General features: G+C 32.0%; 3 protein-coding genes across 3 annotated transcripts in view; 2 read left to right on the top strand and 1 right to left on the bottom strand.

Moving 5' to 3' along the window:
* The window catches only part of LOC110031699 (peptidyl-tRNA hydrolase, mitochondrial), a 42,602-nt gene extending 36,797 nt beyond the window's left edge, over window positions 1-5,805 (top strand). Inside the window, exon 9 of the mRNA XM_020735040.1 lies at window positions 5,383-5,805. Within this exon, the coding sequence (XP_020590699.1) occupies window positions 5,383-5,514 (132 nt within the window). The 3' untranslated portion in view covers window positions 5,515-5,805. The remainder of the gene's footprint in view (window positions 1-5,382) is intronic.
* A 1,924-nt stretch (window positions 5,806-7,729) lies between these two features.
* LOC110031789 (protein YLS3-like) lies at window positions 7,730-9,957 on the bottom strand. Its single transcript, XM_020735186.1, has 3 exons — window positions 9,567-9,957; window positions 8,879-8,943; window positions 7,730-7,890 (listed from the first exon to the last, which is right to left on the bottom strand). The coding sequence occupies exons 1-3, from the start codon at window positions 9,880-9,882 to the stop codon at window positions 7,744-7,746; spliced, it is 528 nt and encodes a 175-aa protein (XP_020590845.1). The 5' UTR covers window positions 9,883-9,957; the 3' UTR covers window positions 7,730-7,743.
* A 4,757-nt stretch (window positions 9,958-14,714) lies between these two features.
* LOC110031788 (glycerol-3-phosphate 2-O-acyltransferase 6-like) overlaps window positions 14,715-15,565 on the top strand; it is a gene marked incomplete at its 3' end in the record, with an annotated part of 2,706 nt that continues 1,855 nt past the window's right edge. Inside the window, 1 exon segment of the mRNA XM_020735185.1 lies at window positions 14,715-15,371. Within this exon segment, the coding sequence (XP_020590844.1) occupies window positions 14,724-15,371 (648 nt within the window).

The raw sequence follows: 15,565 nt of genomic DNA, 5'->3' as shown, positions 1-15,565 counted from the left end.
TATGCAATATTGATATTCAATTTATTATCGTATTATATTTTTATAGACTCTTTTCATTTAATTTTTAAATTAGTTATTATATTTTTAATTCATGGAAGCTCACAGATTACTTGGGCAATGACTTTTAACTAAGCTTAGACACTTATTTTGAAACCTCAAATTATTTATTGCTTCTCCAAGTTACGAGAGTCCTTCCTAAAAATATACAATATCTTGAAGTAGATTTACTATCTACCGGTGATTCAGTATAATCCGCATTTTTGTTTCATTTAATTTGTAGGGTATCATACCCTTAGTATAAAATTCATTTTTTTTAGCTTGTTTTAATCATCTGATAATTCTATAGGTAGCTTAAAGGTTTGACTATTCAGGTTTGTGTATGAACTGACTCACTAAACTTATTATAAATGTGATGTTACCACTATTGTGAGCTTGGTCGATTAGTTTTCCTAGTAACATTTGATATTGTCTTGTATCTACATCAGTTCGTTTTTTTATCAATGTTAAATTTTTGTATTGGTTCATAGAGGCTTGCACTTAATTATCTTAATTTCTTTGAGTAAGTTAATAATATATTTTTGTTGAGTGAGAAATATACCTTATTTAGATTTTATTTTCAACAAGTATTTGAATTTTTCTAGCTCTTTAATTTTTAAGTCCTTAACAAGCATTTTTTTTTTAGATTTTTTTCCTTCTGGTTATTATTTTTGTAATAATTAATATCGTTAACATCCATGAAAAAAATTGAGATTTTACTATCGTGAGAGTGCTTTATAAAAAGAGTATGATCTCTTGGGCTTTGTTTATATTAAGCTCTATTTATAACCTCTGTAAATCCGCCAAATAAAGCTTTAGGTGATTGTTTCAATCTAAGGTTTTTTTTTATTTACATAATTCTTTCTTAAGGAGCTATCAAATCTTGATAATAGATCCATATAGACCTCTTTTTTGATGTTTCAATATGAGAAAATATTTTTTAAAATCATATTGTTTTATAAGTCGCCTATGATTTATTGCTAGTGATATTAGAATTCAAATAGTTTTCATTTTGCAACAATAGCAACGATTTCTTGATACTCAAATCTCAAATGATTGAGTATATATTTTGACTACCAATTATGTTGGGTACATTTCTAGGCTTTCACCTATTTTGTGTTTGACCATAAAAATTTATTTGCTTCATATACTTTTTTTATAATTCAATGATTTCTCAGGTTTAATTTTTTTGGATGACATTTATCTCTCCTGTCATGGTCTTCTTTCAATTTTTATTTTCAAGTGCCTCAAATAAAATTTGTATGATGTAAATGGGATTGATGTTGATATTAGTTAGAAATGCTTTCTGAATGGGAGAAAATTTATGTATAAATTTAAACTATGAGATTTGATATAAATGATTAATAGAGGGTTGATCAATGTTACTTGGTTACGGTTTAGACTTTTAGACCTGTTAGCATCATGTTAGGCTTGTTCCATTTTGTATACTCCTGAAGGGGTATATTTGATATGAGACTTGTATTTGTAATACTTTGGATTTCAATAATATATAGATGAAAAATAAAATCAAATTTATCTTCAAATTGGGAATTCTTTCTCTCAAAATGAGTTTAAGGGAAGAAACTTTGAGTTTCTTAAAAACTGATATTCATTGAAGTGAAATTTTTTTGTTGTTGATGATATCATATATGCCCCTTTTGTATGAAAAAATATTTGATGAATAAACAATAAAGATTTCTTAAATCAAGCTTTCTCAATTTTATTTATGGGTATGAACATATGCATCCAAAAATCTTAGGATGGATTATTGAAACGCTATTTGTAGAAAAAAATTATGAATAATTTAGAGGATATTTGGAATCAATTACTTTGGAGTGCATTCTATTGAATAAATATATGGTGTTAGAATAATTTCTCATATTTGATTTTGAAAAGTGTCCCAATTACCTCAGAAATATGGTGATTTTTTTTTATTACTCAATTTTATTGGGGACTAACATGGCAAGAAGAATAGTAGATCATACCATTTTTCTGAAAGAATAATGATAATGTGTGATTAAAATCATCACAGGCATTATCAATACAAAACAATTTAATGTTAGAGTTAAAATGATTTTCTTATCATGACATTGAGTATAACATTGAGTTTTGTTTGATTTAATATACTTAATCATTCGAGTGAAATCATCAATAAATTTAACAAAACTAATAGCTCCAAAGATATTGGGGATTTTAGAGAGTCCCCGGATATCAAAATAAATCAACATAAAATGCCTAAGAATCTTGATTTATTTTAAGATAGGGAACACGCTGATATTTAACAATTTCACAAGTTTCACAATGAATTTTTTGGTACTTGTATTTATTAAATGAGAAGGGAACATATACTGAAGTTTTTGAAAAGATGGGTGCCTTAATCTATAATAATGTGTCTAGATAATATCAATGGTGTAAGAGGTGAAAGAGCGTGACAATTGATTATGGCAGTTGTTGAAGATTCATATGTAATTTTGTTTTTCCATTTGTTGGGATAGGGTTTGTAAGTTTGAAACATGTTTGGTAAAGTTTATGATATGATCAGTGACCCTTAAATCTATGATTCATGAAATGGAAGAATTATTAAAGGTGCTAAAAACATATGAAATTAAAATCATATCAATCTGAGCAAAAGAGCAAGATCTTGATGATTTTCTTAATTTGTCAAAATTTTTAAGTTCTTTTGAAGTCATTAGATAGGTGTGTCCTTTTTTTATTTTTGAGTTTATTCCGCCCATAACCATTAGGTTTTTTATGGAGTTTCTAATATTTGTTTTTGGTACGCTCTTTCATTTTGCAGAAGTTGCCTTTGGAAGAAGGTTTTTATCTTTATTTTAGAGGTTTTTATCCTTATTTTAGAGAAGTTTCTATGATTGAAGTCTTTTACTTTGAGATTAAAAAGTTATCGTGATGGATATTTTGAAGTTTTGATCATTGATCATCACCATCCTTCTTCTTTCTTTAGCCTGTACGTGAGAGAATATTTCATTGAGAGAAGGTAGATTTTCTCTGCTTAAAATTTGAATTTGAATCTTTTCAAATCCATTGTTGATTGAGCCTTGCACAAATTCAATGATCCTCTCTCACTGCATAAATTCTAAGATAATTTTTCCTATTTAAATGATATGATGCTTGGAATTCCTAGCTCTCTCCCTTGGTCTAGTTTCCACCATTATTCATGGTCGACTTCTAAAGGGAAGTCAAAGAACTCATACATTGTGAATAGAAGGAGAATCTGAAAAGAAGATTAAGGTTGGAAGTGAAAACACTAACCTTAGATAAAAAGAAAATTATGCCAAACACTCAATTCCATAGAATGCAGTTGGCACCATCAGAAGATTATCTAGCTCTAGGAAAAATAACTTGTCAATCAGGATCATCAAATGGCAGACGCTACTTCGCAAAGTATGTGGAACATTTATGAATCTCATGCAGAAGAAGATATGCAAGGAATAATAGTGTTGTAATTTTTGAAAAAACGAAATGCCCACTTATACAAACACCAACAAATAATATTGTAACCTTCCCAAAAAAACAAAAAAGAAAATAATAATAATAATATTGTAAGCTCGGTTAGATAACATTGCTAAGCTATAAAAGGATAGCTATTTCAACAAACAACGCAAGTACATACCTGAGTTCCCAGCTGTATAACATTTTAATGAAATATTCGGGCTCTAGCAGGCTGTATGATGTATTTGGAATGATAAAGCACGTTGGAAGTCTTTAATAAATGATTCAATATTCTTCATTGTAACTTAAGAGTAGTGTAATGAGCAGTCATTATACCTTTAAACTTTCTTTATATCTGATAAGTTCATTCCTTTGGTCAACACAACTCATGTATATGATCTAAAGATGATGCAATGAAATATGCTGCATGTTTAAAACTTTATTATTTAATTATTTAGTTTTTTGTTTTGGATACATTGTATAAGACCATCTATTGAATAACATTTTGGAGCATGGAATGCAACAAAACCTCAAAAAAATAATTATTTCTAAATATATTTTAATGTAAAGATTATCATTTTATTACCCGTAAAAGTCTTCTTTAGGATAGAAATGCGATAGTTTTATGAAAGGTTAAATTTTTGTGGCTTATTTCGCTCAATAAGTGTGTCTCTAGCGCTTTTGACAGGTGGATTTAGTATATAAGAAAAATCATTAGTATGCCAATTCAGAATCCAGTTTCTCAGATTTTCTCTCAAGAATAAGAAGTGGGTCATTTGATTATTTGTTGACTTAATAAATTACTTTAGGTTAATTGTGATCATTTTTCGTTATAGTAAATAGCGACAAATTGCCATTGTAATTTAGAATGAAGATTTATTGTATGGTGGAGAAAAGTAGCAAAATGAAATTCTTCTAAAAAATAGTTTTGTGAACGAGTTATCTGATGAGTTCATTACAGTCCAAGCTTGGCTATTGTTTTGGGTATAGCAATTTTTTGTAGTTATGAGCTTTTGAATTTTCAAGATGAAATTGAATTTAGATTGTTCTTTTGATCCAAATAGAGGCACGCATTTTGATGCAAGGTTAGATTTGTATTTTAAGTTTACATATACATCTAGCTTAATTAGGTTCATTGTACATATAATTTTCTTTTTCAGGTGTAGATAATGGTCATTTGAACATCTTCAAGTTTAGATGAATTTAGCAAAATCCCTTAACCTTGCTAAAAACTTGCTTAATAGTGTTTTTTAAATGAGTAGGCTGTACATTGCCTGAAGGATGAGAAAATTGAAAACATGGATTTATGCAAAAATATTTATTTTGCACTACTAAATTCTTTGGCATAACCTATATCTACATAAACTTTCAACAATGATATTTTGACATCAAGCTGAAACACCAAAGCATTAGAAAGAAAGATTAATTTTCGAATTTCTAAATTCAGTCTGATAATAGTCTAAACACATTTTATATAATTCTCATGGGCTTTAATAACATAATTTGATCAAAATGAGTAGGCCATATATTTAAATCACCATTCATTATATGTATTGCAGGGGAACATACATATTATAGAATGCTTTAGTGTTTACAAATCTAACTCTTAATTTTTTTCTATTTATACGGCATTCTAGCTTCTAAATCATATCAAAACATACACATGAAAAGGTATATTCCACTTTAAAAAAGTTAATATTAGAGATATTTTTGTTCTTTATTTAAAGACTAGAGCATTATAGAAGAAAGAAGACTCAGATGTTAAATGTATAAAATCCTAAGAATTCAAGGGCGTCTATATAAATCCTCATTTTATTTCTTATATCGACACGCACACACGATGACGAGCATTCGAAAGTGTTCTTCGATCCTTAAAAATACTTTTTACTGATGCAGATTGATGCCGCCTTGGAAGAGGGGGTCGAAATCTTGAAGATGCTTTTAACCAGAGGATTGACAGAGTGCGCCAATTCTGCTAATGCTGAGCAAAAATATAAGCATCTAAGAGTGCAGAATCTGCCATCATGATCTTCTTCCTTTTTATCAAGTCTCTCTGTCTTATACTTGACTATATATTCTAAGGGAATTTTGAACATAACACCTGAAGTTTGTTGTTTATGTTTGCAACATTTTGGTATCATAACCCATTGCATAAAGGTGCATTTCTCTTTTAAAATGTTAGTAATAATGATATTTTTGATATGATATTTAAAAATTTGAGCGTTATGTATGTAATAAGTTTGAAGTGCAGTGTTAGACTTGTGAATGCATAAGAATTTCGTGGTATATATGTAAATATGGAAATGACTCCTTTGGCAATTTCCCCATAGGCGTGATGACTGCGATTGAAAACTGCCCAAAAAATGGTTGGTTAAGTCTTTAATGAGTACTTTTCAGGTATTTCTTTTAATGAATGCTTTTCAGGCGTGATGACTACAGTCTTCTACTTTCTTGTTGGAGCAATAGCTAATTTGGTAATTGCTAATTTTTTGTTAAAATTATGGTTTGGCAAAGGCAATAGCTAATTTAGTAATTGCATGCAATATATTGAAAGTTTAAGGCCCATAGTTTTGTTGTGCCTGTCTTTATTCAGATGAAGGGTAATCATATTAATTTTTGAAATAGACTCAAACTGACTTATTATGGTATCAATTATAGGAGTATTATTGCGTACCGACACCGCACACAAGATGTCCGACCAGGACAATTGAAATGCATCTTTTTATTTTTTCACGGTGTACAGGTAGACTTAGGCACCCTTCGCTTGAGCTTGATTAATTATATTAAACTCTAGTTTGAGATGGTTCACGAGCTGGATTGTTTATTATTAAAGAGAAATATTATTAATGTAAGTTAGTGTTATAATAAAATGATAAATATAATGAACATATATTAAATAAATAATAGGACATCATTTGATTTGAAATATAAAATATTAATTTATAAATATTTTTATTATTGTTAAGGTAGGATTCATCACATTTGATATATTTTGAGTGTATTTTATATTGATATTTTTTTTAATGAACTAGCTCATAAGCTAACGAATTGAGTTGAGATTAGGTTGAGTTAGACATTGGCTTATTAAGCTCAGCTCACGAGTCAGTTATCAAGCCGAGCTTGAGCTGGCTGATGAGTCGAGGCTTAGTTTGAGCTTGGCTTGTCGGGTCATCGAACTCAATTCACAGGCCACTTATTAGGCCAGACTTACACCCCTGATCAGTTGACAAAAAAATGATCACAATTACTTTTTTTTTTAATATTTTGGAAGGTGAATATTAAGACAAATTTTATAATATTTAACATCTAAATTTTATTATTTTATATTTATATCAACCAAATCATTTATATTGGATCAAAAATATTATTATGCTTAACTATGGTATGATAATATACATGAAAAATTAAAATAAGTGATTGTCTAAATAAGCAGTTTCAATTATTAACCTTGAATCTAGCCTATCCTTATCTGAACTACAAAATTACACTTACCGGGTATTTTTTTTTCTAATATTATACTTTCAACCATTATGCCGCACATTATTTTTTTAAATATGAGAAAAGCCTAAATTAAGGTGGGTCAAGCCGATTGGTTAGCCAGCTCGTACTTTGGCTCGATAGAAAGCTCGTAAACAAAACTCGAGTTAAAAACAAAGCTCAAGTTAACCTAAAACTTATTTAGAGACTAGTTTAAAAAAAATATTAATATAAAACATATTTAAAATATATTAAATTTAAAATCTTAAATCATAAAGTAATAAAAACGTTTTAAAAAAAATTATATATTTTATATTAAATAAATTATTATTATTTCCTCATAATTATTCAATCTATTTATTCCATTTTATTATAATACTATTTTAAATTAATATTATTTTTTTATAATAAAGCTTGGAGCTCATATTTAATAAAATTTGATAAAATTAAAATTCAAAGCGAACCCAAGTGCAGATGCCAAATTAAGAAGAGAAAAAAAAAAAGGGAAGAACAAGGCATTTATGATCCTTCAAAAACAGCAGCTGCAAAAGACAGACAAATTGATATACCTCGAACAAAATCACCATACCCCACTTGTCTCCACCTTACCTTCGCACCATTCATTATCCCATCAACTTGGTAGAAAGATAAATATGAAATTAAAATAATAAATCAAATTATTACATCAGCATAGCTCATCAAACTTTTCTTTTATTTGAGCATATATATATATATATATATATATATATATATAAAAGCTATGCCGATGCAATAATATCTTTAAGTTATTGTGAAAAACATGGGAAGGAGCAATAGAGCGACAAATGAATGCTGCTGCTGCACTCCCACCAACCTTCTTCCATGGCTGCTTTCATTGCTATTGGAGGTTCCACTTCCCTTATCGCCAGCTGAGCTGCCCTTCGCTGTCACAATTTTAAAAAATAACAGATTTAATAATAACAAGATAGATATACGTTTTTAATAAATTAAATTATCCCATAAATTTATAAATTATTTTTTTTATGAAGTGATAATTTACAAATCATGCACACCCCCTCCGCTTGGGAAATAAAGATTAAACCAACATGAGGAAACCCAAAAGGGATTCTCTATAGGACATTCCTGAGCCTTAAGGTGGCCTTTTGCACAATTCGCACTCCCGGGTACGTCAGAGGTTATTCAGGGAGTACAGGGGGGTTATATCCAGATTATACCCTCTTGTAAACTCCGTGTAACTCCCTTGCTACCTCCGTGAAACTTATTTGTACTCATGAAACTACAGAAAAACGGAACTCATTTGTAGATTACAGATAGTTTACAAAGAGGTTACAGGGAGGTTACAGAGGGGTATAACCCCAATATAACTCACCTGTACCCCCTGAATAACAACTGGACGTACGCAGCGCTGTTTACGTCTTATGTACACAAATATTTTCCCTCGGCTTAGGGTCTCTTTTGAGATGGATGTAACTTTAAAAAAGATAATTTTTATATATCATTCAATTTATACGTACTATTCTGCATGCCATTCAATTCATATGTATTTATATATCTAACATCAAATACATAGGAATTTCTGCCATATAAGTAAATGAAGATAAAAAATAAGAGATTAGATTCCGCCCAAAAGTAGAAAAAAAAAATCAAAGCCAATAATCTATTTAAAGCCAACAAACTCTTTGAGGAGTAAAATTTGATAATCGTATGTTATTCATATGTTATTCAGAGGATATTCTGGTTTATAGATATGTTACATAAATTTTACATGAGATATAAAGCGGATATAACCCCTCAATACCCTCTGAATAACCTCTGAATAACCTCTGATGTATGCAAATTTTTCTCCTCAATAAACAGACGGTTGAGATAAAAAGGAAAAAAAAAAAAAAAGAGGAAAAAAAAAAAAAAAAAAAGTGCTGCCCGCCGTCAAATTCTTGAAGACTTGTGCATCCGGCGAGTTCGGAGGCAGGTTCAGTAGTTCTGACATATAAACACTTCTATATAAGAAACTTATTCAATTTTAACCTTCAAATAAAATAAATGAAGATTTCTATCTTCCATCCATGTTAAATTCGTATTTAACAAACCCAGCCAGCAAAAGGTAAATTTAATAAATCCGAATTTACAAAATCCTGCTAACTTTAAATCATCCATGCAGCAAAACACCCCCTGATCACATTTTCATAAAAATCCTACTAAAAATGACAACTTTTTTTCCAGCATCTTATGAGTTTTTTTCCCAGGAAAGTTGTCATTTTTATAAATATAAAAAGTTAGGCGTCAAAATATGCAAAAATAGTAATATTTTTGCATGAAGACCGCAGAAATGACTAGCACTATTTAACAAGATTAGGGAAGTAGTTTAGCATCCCGAATAACCTTTCAATAACTCAATTATTATATTAACTTAATAACATCTTAATAACCTTTCAATAACCTACCAATCGATTCAAAACTATCTTTTTTTCCTGCCATTAGAAGATTTAGTGAAATTATTGAAAATATTAAACCCAATAACAGCGAAATAAACCTGCAATACCCTCCAAATAAACAACTCCGCTAAGTAAATATTTTCCCAGAATGACAAAAAGAAAGAAAGAAACCTGGGCAGTGCGAAATGTTAGCAGAGGCTTTGCAAGTCTCAGGAAGAATAAGAGCGCGGGTGAGGTTAATGTGAACGCCGAGGCTAGGGTTATCCCGATCCTTGATGAGCACGCACAAGCACTTGGGGCTGCTGCTCAGCACTCCCTTCAACCCCGCGCAGCAATCAGGCGTCGGCACAGCCGAGCTCCCCTGCACATAAGTCAGACAAGTGGCCAGTCCGGCCAGCGTGTTCGCGCACTCCTCCCTGTCTTTCGCGAAGTCCGATTTCGCCGCGCCGGCGAGCAGCAGCAGCAGCAGCAGAGGGAGCAGACCCATTGCTGAAAAGATGAGAGCTTTTGCGTGTTGAGGGAGTGCGGGGTTGGAAATGGTTATGGGAGGGAGAGGGGGGGGAGAGGTAATTATGGCGACTGGATGGGGGTAGTTGGGAACTGAAGGGTTTGTAATTTTGTGTTAAAAATAATGAGGGTTTGAAATGTTGTGCAGTTAGTGTGGTGGGGTAGGGTCACGGGGGTGATACATCGGCTTTTGGGTACATGTTTGGCTTGTGAAGAATAAAATGTATATATATATATACTAAATATTGATTTTTCATGCCCTAGATAGAATCCAAACTATGTGTCTAAATATTCGGGAACGCAGCACCACTAAGAATCGAATCCGTGACTTGAGTGGACTTACAGTAAACCACGTCAATCAATAGGCCACGACTTATATTAAGTTAGATTAGAAAAGGGGTGAGTCGTTAGGTTACAAGAGGTGGCCTCAAAAGTTCAGTTATATTGAAAGAATCCTCTTATTTATAGATGGATGTAAGATTAATAGTAAATTACAATGTTTTAGTACAAGAGTTTTGAGTGTATTCTGATATTCTTACATGTGTTGGATTATTTTGATTTTGATTGGATGACTAGTAATAAAATATGTAAATTAAAAATAAAAAAAAATACATATCATCTCAAAATTTTTATTTGAAATATTGTTCAAATATTACAAAAATAATTACATTAAATTAAAATATTATTCATTTCAAAATAGTTTAATCATCAGGTTGAATTATCGATTCTAGCTCTTTCGGTATTTGATTTTCACAATATTGCATAATTACATAATTTTATATATTTGTATGTCTAGCATTTTAAATTTACTATTATAATTTTTACATAAAAAATAAATAACAAAAAAATTATTTTATATGATATTAAAAAAAATTAATGCCATGCATGAAGATATAAATACTTAAATATTAGTTATATTAAGTATTTCAAAATAATACATAAAAATAAATTACAAAAAAATATTTTTTTCTTTATTTCGAGTCACAAAATTACATGTTTACATAATTTAAACTTATATATAAATGTATATGCAATACATTATTTTATAAATAATATATAAAATTTCTTTGTTTAGGTTGAGCAAAGGATTATTCTTGCTCAACTTATTTATAATCTCATTTTAAAAATATGTTCATATTCAGCTCTTTTACATGACGAACGATTTGAACACGAGTTATTCGATAACTTTTTTGCAGCCCTACGTCTAATCCACTTATAACCATAATTGAATAAGATAATTATTTGTATTGTTATTATTTTGATAAATATTTGAATATTAGACCTATCTTAAACATTTCTTTTTTATTTTATACAAACATATTTTTTTATTGGGATAATTAGATACACGACAGTTGAAACATTATTACTTATAAAACTAGCAATCATGTGATGTTTTGATGCTACGATCAAAACATTGAGAATTTGATGAGAATGAAAAGCATGGATTGAGATTTTTAGATGCTTTTTCTTACATCTGAGTGATATTTTGAGAAATAAATGGAAGAATGTACTAGATCCGCAAATAGCAATGTTTCGAGCGCTATGTATTTAATTTCCCTCTTCATAAAATATTTTGTAAGGTGGCCCAAGGCCCATTAATATTTTAATCTGTAGACGTTTATTGACAAAACACTACGTGGGCCTAGACAAATGTATTTGTGAGATCAGAAATTTTTTTTTAGGTTTAGCAGACATAATAAATCATGCCATATGGACAAAAATCAATAAGATATTTCTGAATAAGAAAAAAAAAAATTCATTGATATTCATCTTCATTTAGGACTGTCAAAACGGCTCGTTGTTCGCGAACAGCTCGTGTTCGGTTCGTTAAGAAACTCGTGTTTGGCTCGTTCGCTAAGTTAACGAGTCGAACACGAACAAAGATTTGTTCGTTTACAAATATTTGATCGTTCGTGTTCGGCTCGTTGTGGCTCGAAATTTTACTAATCAATTGTATATATATCTTTGATGAGTAGTATTTTTTAAAAAAATTAATTGATTGCAAGGCTACAAAGATTTATAATCAATTAAAAATATTAATGAAGAAAATAGAATAAAAATTATTAAATTAGATTCAAATGATGCTTCAAATCTAGTCCCAATCCGTAACATCTTATGGCTGCATGATTAGGGTTGTCAAAACGACTATTTGTTCATGAACGACTCGTGTTCGGCTTGCTAAGCAAACGAGTCGAAAACGAACACACCTTTTGAGCTTGAAATATAAACGAACCGAACACGAGCGAGCCTCGTTTACACCCCTATCATAATAAAAGTAAACACAAAGATGAAGATGAAGAGAAAAAGAGAATAGGGGCATAAATTAATTTCCTAGCCATTAGAAAGGGAAGCTTTTGCAATAATGGCGAAAATATGGGAGGTCCGGAAATAAAACAAAAAAGAAAATATGGGAATTAATCATTATGCTTTCATTAGAAGGCGTGTGCAGGCTTTCCTTTTTCTATAAATGTGAAAATCTAAATTTGATAAGAAATGGAACATTTTTGCAACCGCAAGAGAAAGCAGTGGTTAGTTTGGTCATCTTTCTTTTAATAAAATATATAGATATTATTGAAGAAAATTTTTAATGATGTAATTAGCAAATAATTTAATGGCCTTTTTTCCAGAGACCCTCCTAATTTTCTATTGGAAGAAGCTCCACGTTAAGAACATTTAATTTGCATTAAAGACATGCTTGCTTTTGCGAAAATAATTATTACTATAAATAGTATTATCTGACTGTACTTGCCAAATCTAGTTTATAATCAAATTGAGCTTCTTGAGGAAACAAATCCAACGAGCTCAAAATTGTTCAATTTTGGCATTATTTAGACACTTAAATACTCTTAAAATGCCATCTTATCAAATGAATTATTTTGGGTCCTCTAATAAAGTTGTCTGGATTCAAATGCATTATTTTAGGGAGGATGTCATTCTCAAAATTTAGAAATAGACTTTCACTCTCTTCGTGAAAGTTAGGGGAGGTGAGCTGGACGTGAAGGAGAAAGCTAAATGAGTTCCAAACTCTTGAGGGTTCCCGAGCTTTATCGTCAATGACCACCACTGTTGCCTCCACCAAACCACCTCTATATAGTTGTCACCGCCGTTGGACCACTGTTGTATGACCACCACCATCACTATAGTCAAACCATTGATGACTGGTCATTGTCGCCACTAGAACATTGTTAGTCAACCACCACCACCGACATTGTTGACCCACAGTTGGCTGGCCCCACCATTGCCTCTGTCAAGCCACCACTTCTTGTTAACTACTCACACTATTATTAAAACACTGTCTTCAAGTTGTCGTCGCAGACGCCTACATTGTTGAACCACTGATGCCTGACAACCACCTTCACCATTGTCAAACTATCAAGGTCGAACTACTATCATCATGGTAACACAGTTGCCCGAACAACACCAACATTGTCGCCGGACAATCACCGTTTGGCAATCACATCGTCGAACCACCACTATCAGTCTACCATTGTATTCATAGTCGAATCATCATCGTTGGACTGTCACTATCATCGAACCCCCATGGCTCGGTCACCTCCTTTGTCGAACCATCATTGCTCGGTCACTACCGTTGACATCACCAGACCATCACCACTTGGCCTCCGTCATCACTAGATCACCGCTGTCCAACCTCCATAGTTGATGTCGTTATTACTACCATCGTTTGGTCGTTGCCATCACTGAACCGCCACTATCACTATTGTCAGACCATCGTTGTCGGGCCATCGCTAATCCAAACTTCTGTTGTCCAACCACCACCATCATTTTGGCCAAACCGCTGCTGTTGAGCCTTTGCTATTGAAAATGCCAACATCAGCTTTGCAAACATAGTACATGTACGACCAATCTTCCTTCACAACACACCGATCGCTGCCACTCCTCTAGCGTAAGTCATGAGACCCCACTTATGTAAGTTTGTTTTCTTTTATTCAAGAGTTGGTAAAGTCGTGTAACCTACATTGATATTATGGAATCATTTAAGCTTGCCTAAGTCCCATGGCTGGATGTGCTAAATTCTTATACAATGCTAAGACAATAATATATTAGTCTACTCTCACAAATCCTCTGGCACGCAAAGAAATCATATATTTAAACCACATATTATATTATTTTTATTTTTAAGTAACCAACATAAAGATAGAGTACCAGAACAAAGTTATTAGATCAAGCTTTTAAAGAACATATCAAGAAAAAATCAGCTAGGAAAATAATTATAATTGTATTTTTAAAGAAAATATAGTGTTTGGATTAACTTTGTTGAGGGAAATGCTTTATAAATAACGAATTTAAAATATTTTTGTAAGAGAAAAGTAGATGAAGATGAATTTATGAAATTGCTTTCTTAAAATAAGAAAATTGAAAGATATTTGATAGAACATATGTCATTGCCTCCTTTTTTAATAAAATAATTCAATTTTTATATAAGATATTGGTATTTTAAACATTAACTTGTTTTTCACTTATTAGAAATAAAAAAAAATATAAAATAAATTATATTCAAATGGCAGGTAAATTTATAAAATGTATTTCCAAGTTTTGTAAAAACAAAATATATAACAATATTTTGCCTTATATTTTTTCTAAAATTTGCTCTAAACATTTCACATGCTCTCCATTCTTAAGAAAAAAAAAAAATAATAATAATAAAAGATGTAATTTTCAATGGGCTTTGCACAAATATAACTATTCAATTAAGACCTATACTTTACTCCTTAAAATTAATTAAAAAAAACTAAGTTCGGGGCAAAATAAAATATTATTTAACTAGGCCCATAACTTCTATAAAAGCCCATATAAATAAACATGCCCACCCAAACAAAAACTCCACAAATGGCCCACAGAACGCCACCGCTCTACCCCGCCGTCGAGAAATGCTCCTCCGACGACCGGGAAGCCCAGACCGTCGTCGCCGACCTCGACGGCGCACTCATCCACTCCCGCTCCTCCTTCCCTTACTTCGCTCTTCTCGCCTTCGACTCCGGCGGCGTTCTCCGCCTCCTCTTTCTCCTCCTCCTCTCCCCATTCGCCGCCGTCCTCCGCCGCTTCATCTCCGAGTCTGCCGGAATCCGAGTCCTCATCTTCGCTTCGCTCGCCGGCGTTAAGCTCTCGAGCATCGAATCGGCGGCGAGGGCCGTGCTGCCGAAGTTCTACGTGGAGGATCTGCGAGAGGACACGTGGAAGGTGTTTTCGGGTTGTGGGCGGAGGCTTGTGGTGACAGGGAGTCCGAGGGTGATGGTGGAGGTGTTCTTGAGAGAGTATTTGGGGGCTGAAGAAGTGGTGGGGACGGAGTTGGGGAGTTTTATGGGCCGGGCCACTGGGTTTGTTATTGGGCCAGGTGTTCTTATTGGAGAGAAGAAGGCCGCGGCCGTTAAGCAGTTGATGGGCAAAGAGGTGCCGGAGATTGGAGTTGGTGGGTGGAAGGGTGGCTTGGAATTCTTGAGGCACTGCAAGGTTTTACTTTTCTTTTTTTTTAGGAAATATAATACTGAGGAGAAATTTTGGTATATGTAATTTATTTTGGCATGGTTAATTTAATTTTTTTTTGTTTGTTTTCTTAATTAATTATATCGATGAAACGAAATTTTAATTGTCTTGAATATTAAAAGAAATTTTAAATATTATAAGTTTGATAAAAATACATATCA

The sequence above is a fragment of the Phalaenopsis equestris genome, unplaced genomic scaffold, assembly GCF_001263595.1.
Source record: "Phalaenopsis equestris unplaced genomic scaffold, ASM126359v1 Scaffold000840, whole genome shotgun sequence".
Classification (NCBI taxonomy): Eukaryota; Viridiplantae; Streptophyta; class Magnoliopsida; order Asparagales; family Orchidaceae; genus Phalaenopsis; species Phalaenopsis equestris.
The sequence above is the reverse complement of the archived record's forward strand: the minus strand, read 5'-3'. Positions and strand labels throughout refer to the sequence as shown.

Excerpts from the sequence above, each read along its gene's own strand:
- LOC110031789 (XM_020735186.1), bottom strand. The coding sequence starts at position 9,882 with ATGGGTCTGCTCCCTCTGCTGCTGCTGCTGCTGCTCGCCGGCGCGGCG. Across the intron at positions 8,944-9,566 it reads TAACATTTCGCACTGCCCAG|AACTACTGAACCTGCCTCCG; the intron begins GTTTCTTTCTTT and ends TTTATATGTCAG. Across the intron at positions 7,891-8,878 it reads AGAATTTGACGGCGGGCAGC|ACAGCGAAGGGCAGCTCAGC; the intron begins ACTTTTTTTTTT and ends TTTAAAATTGTG.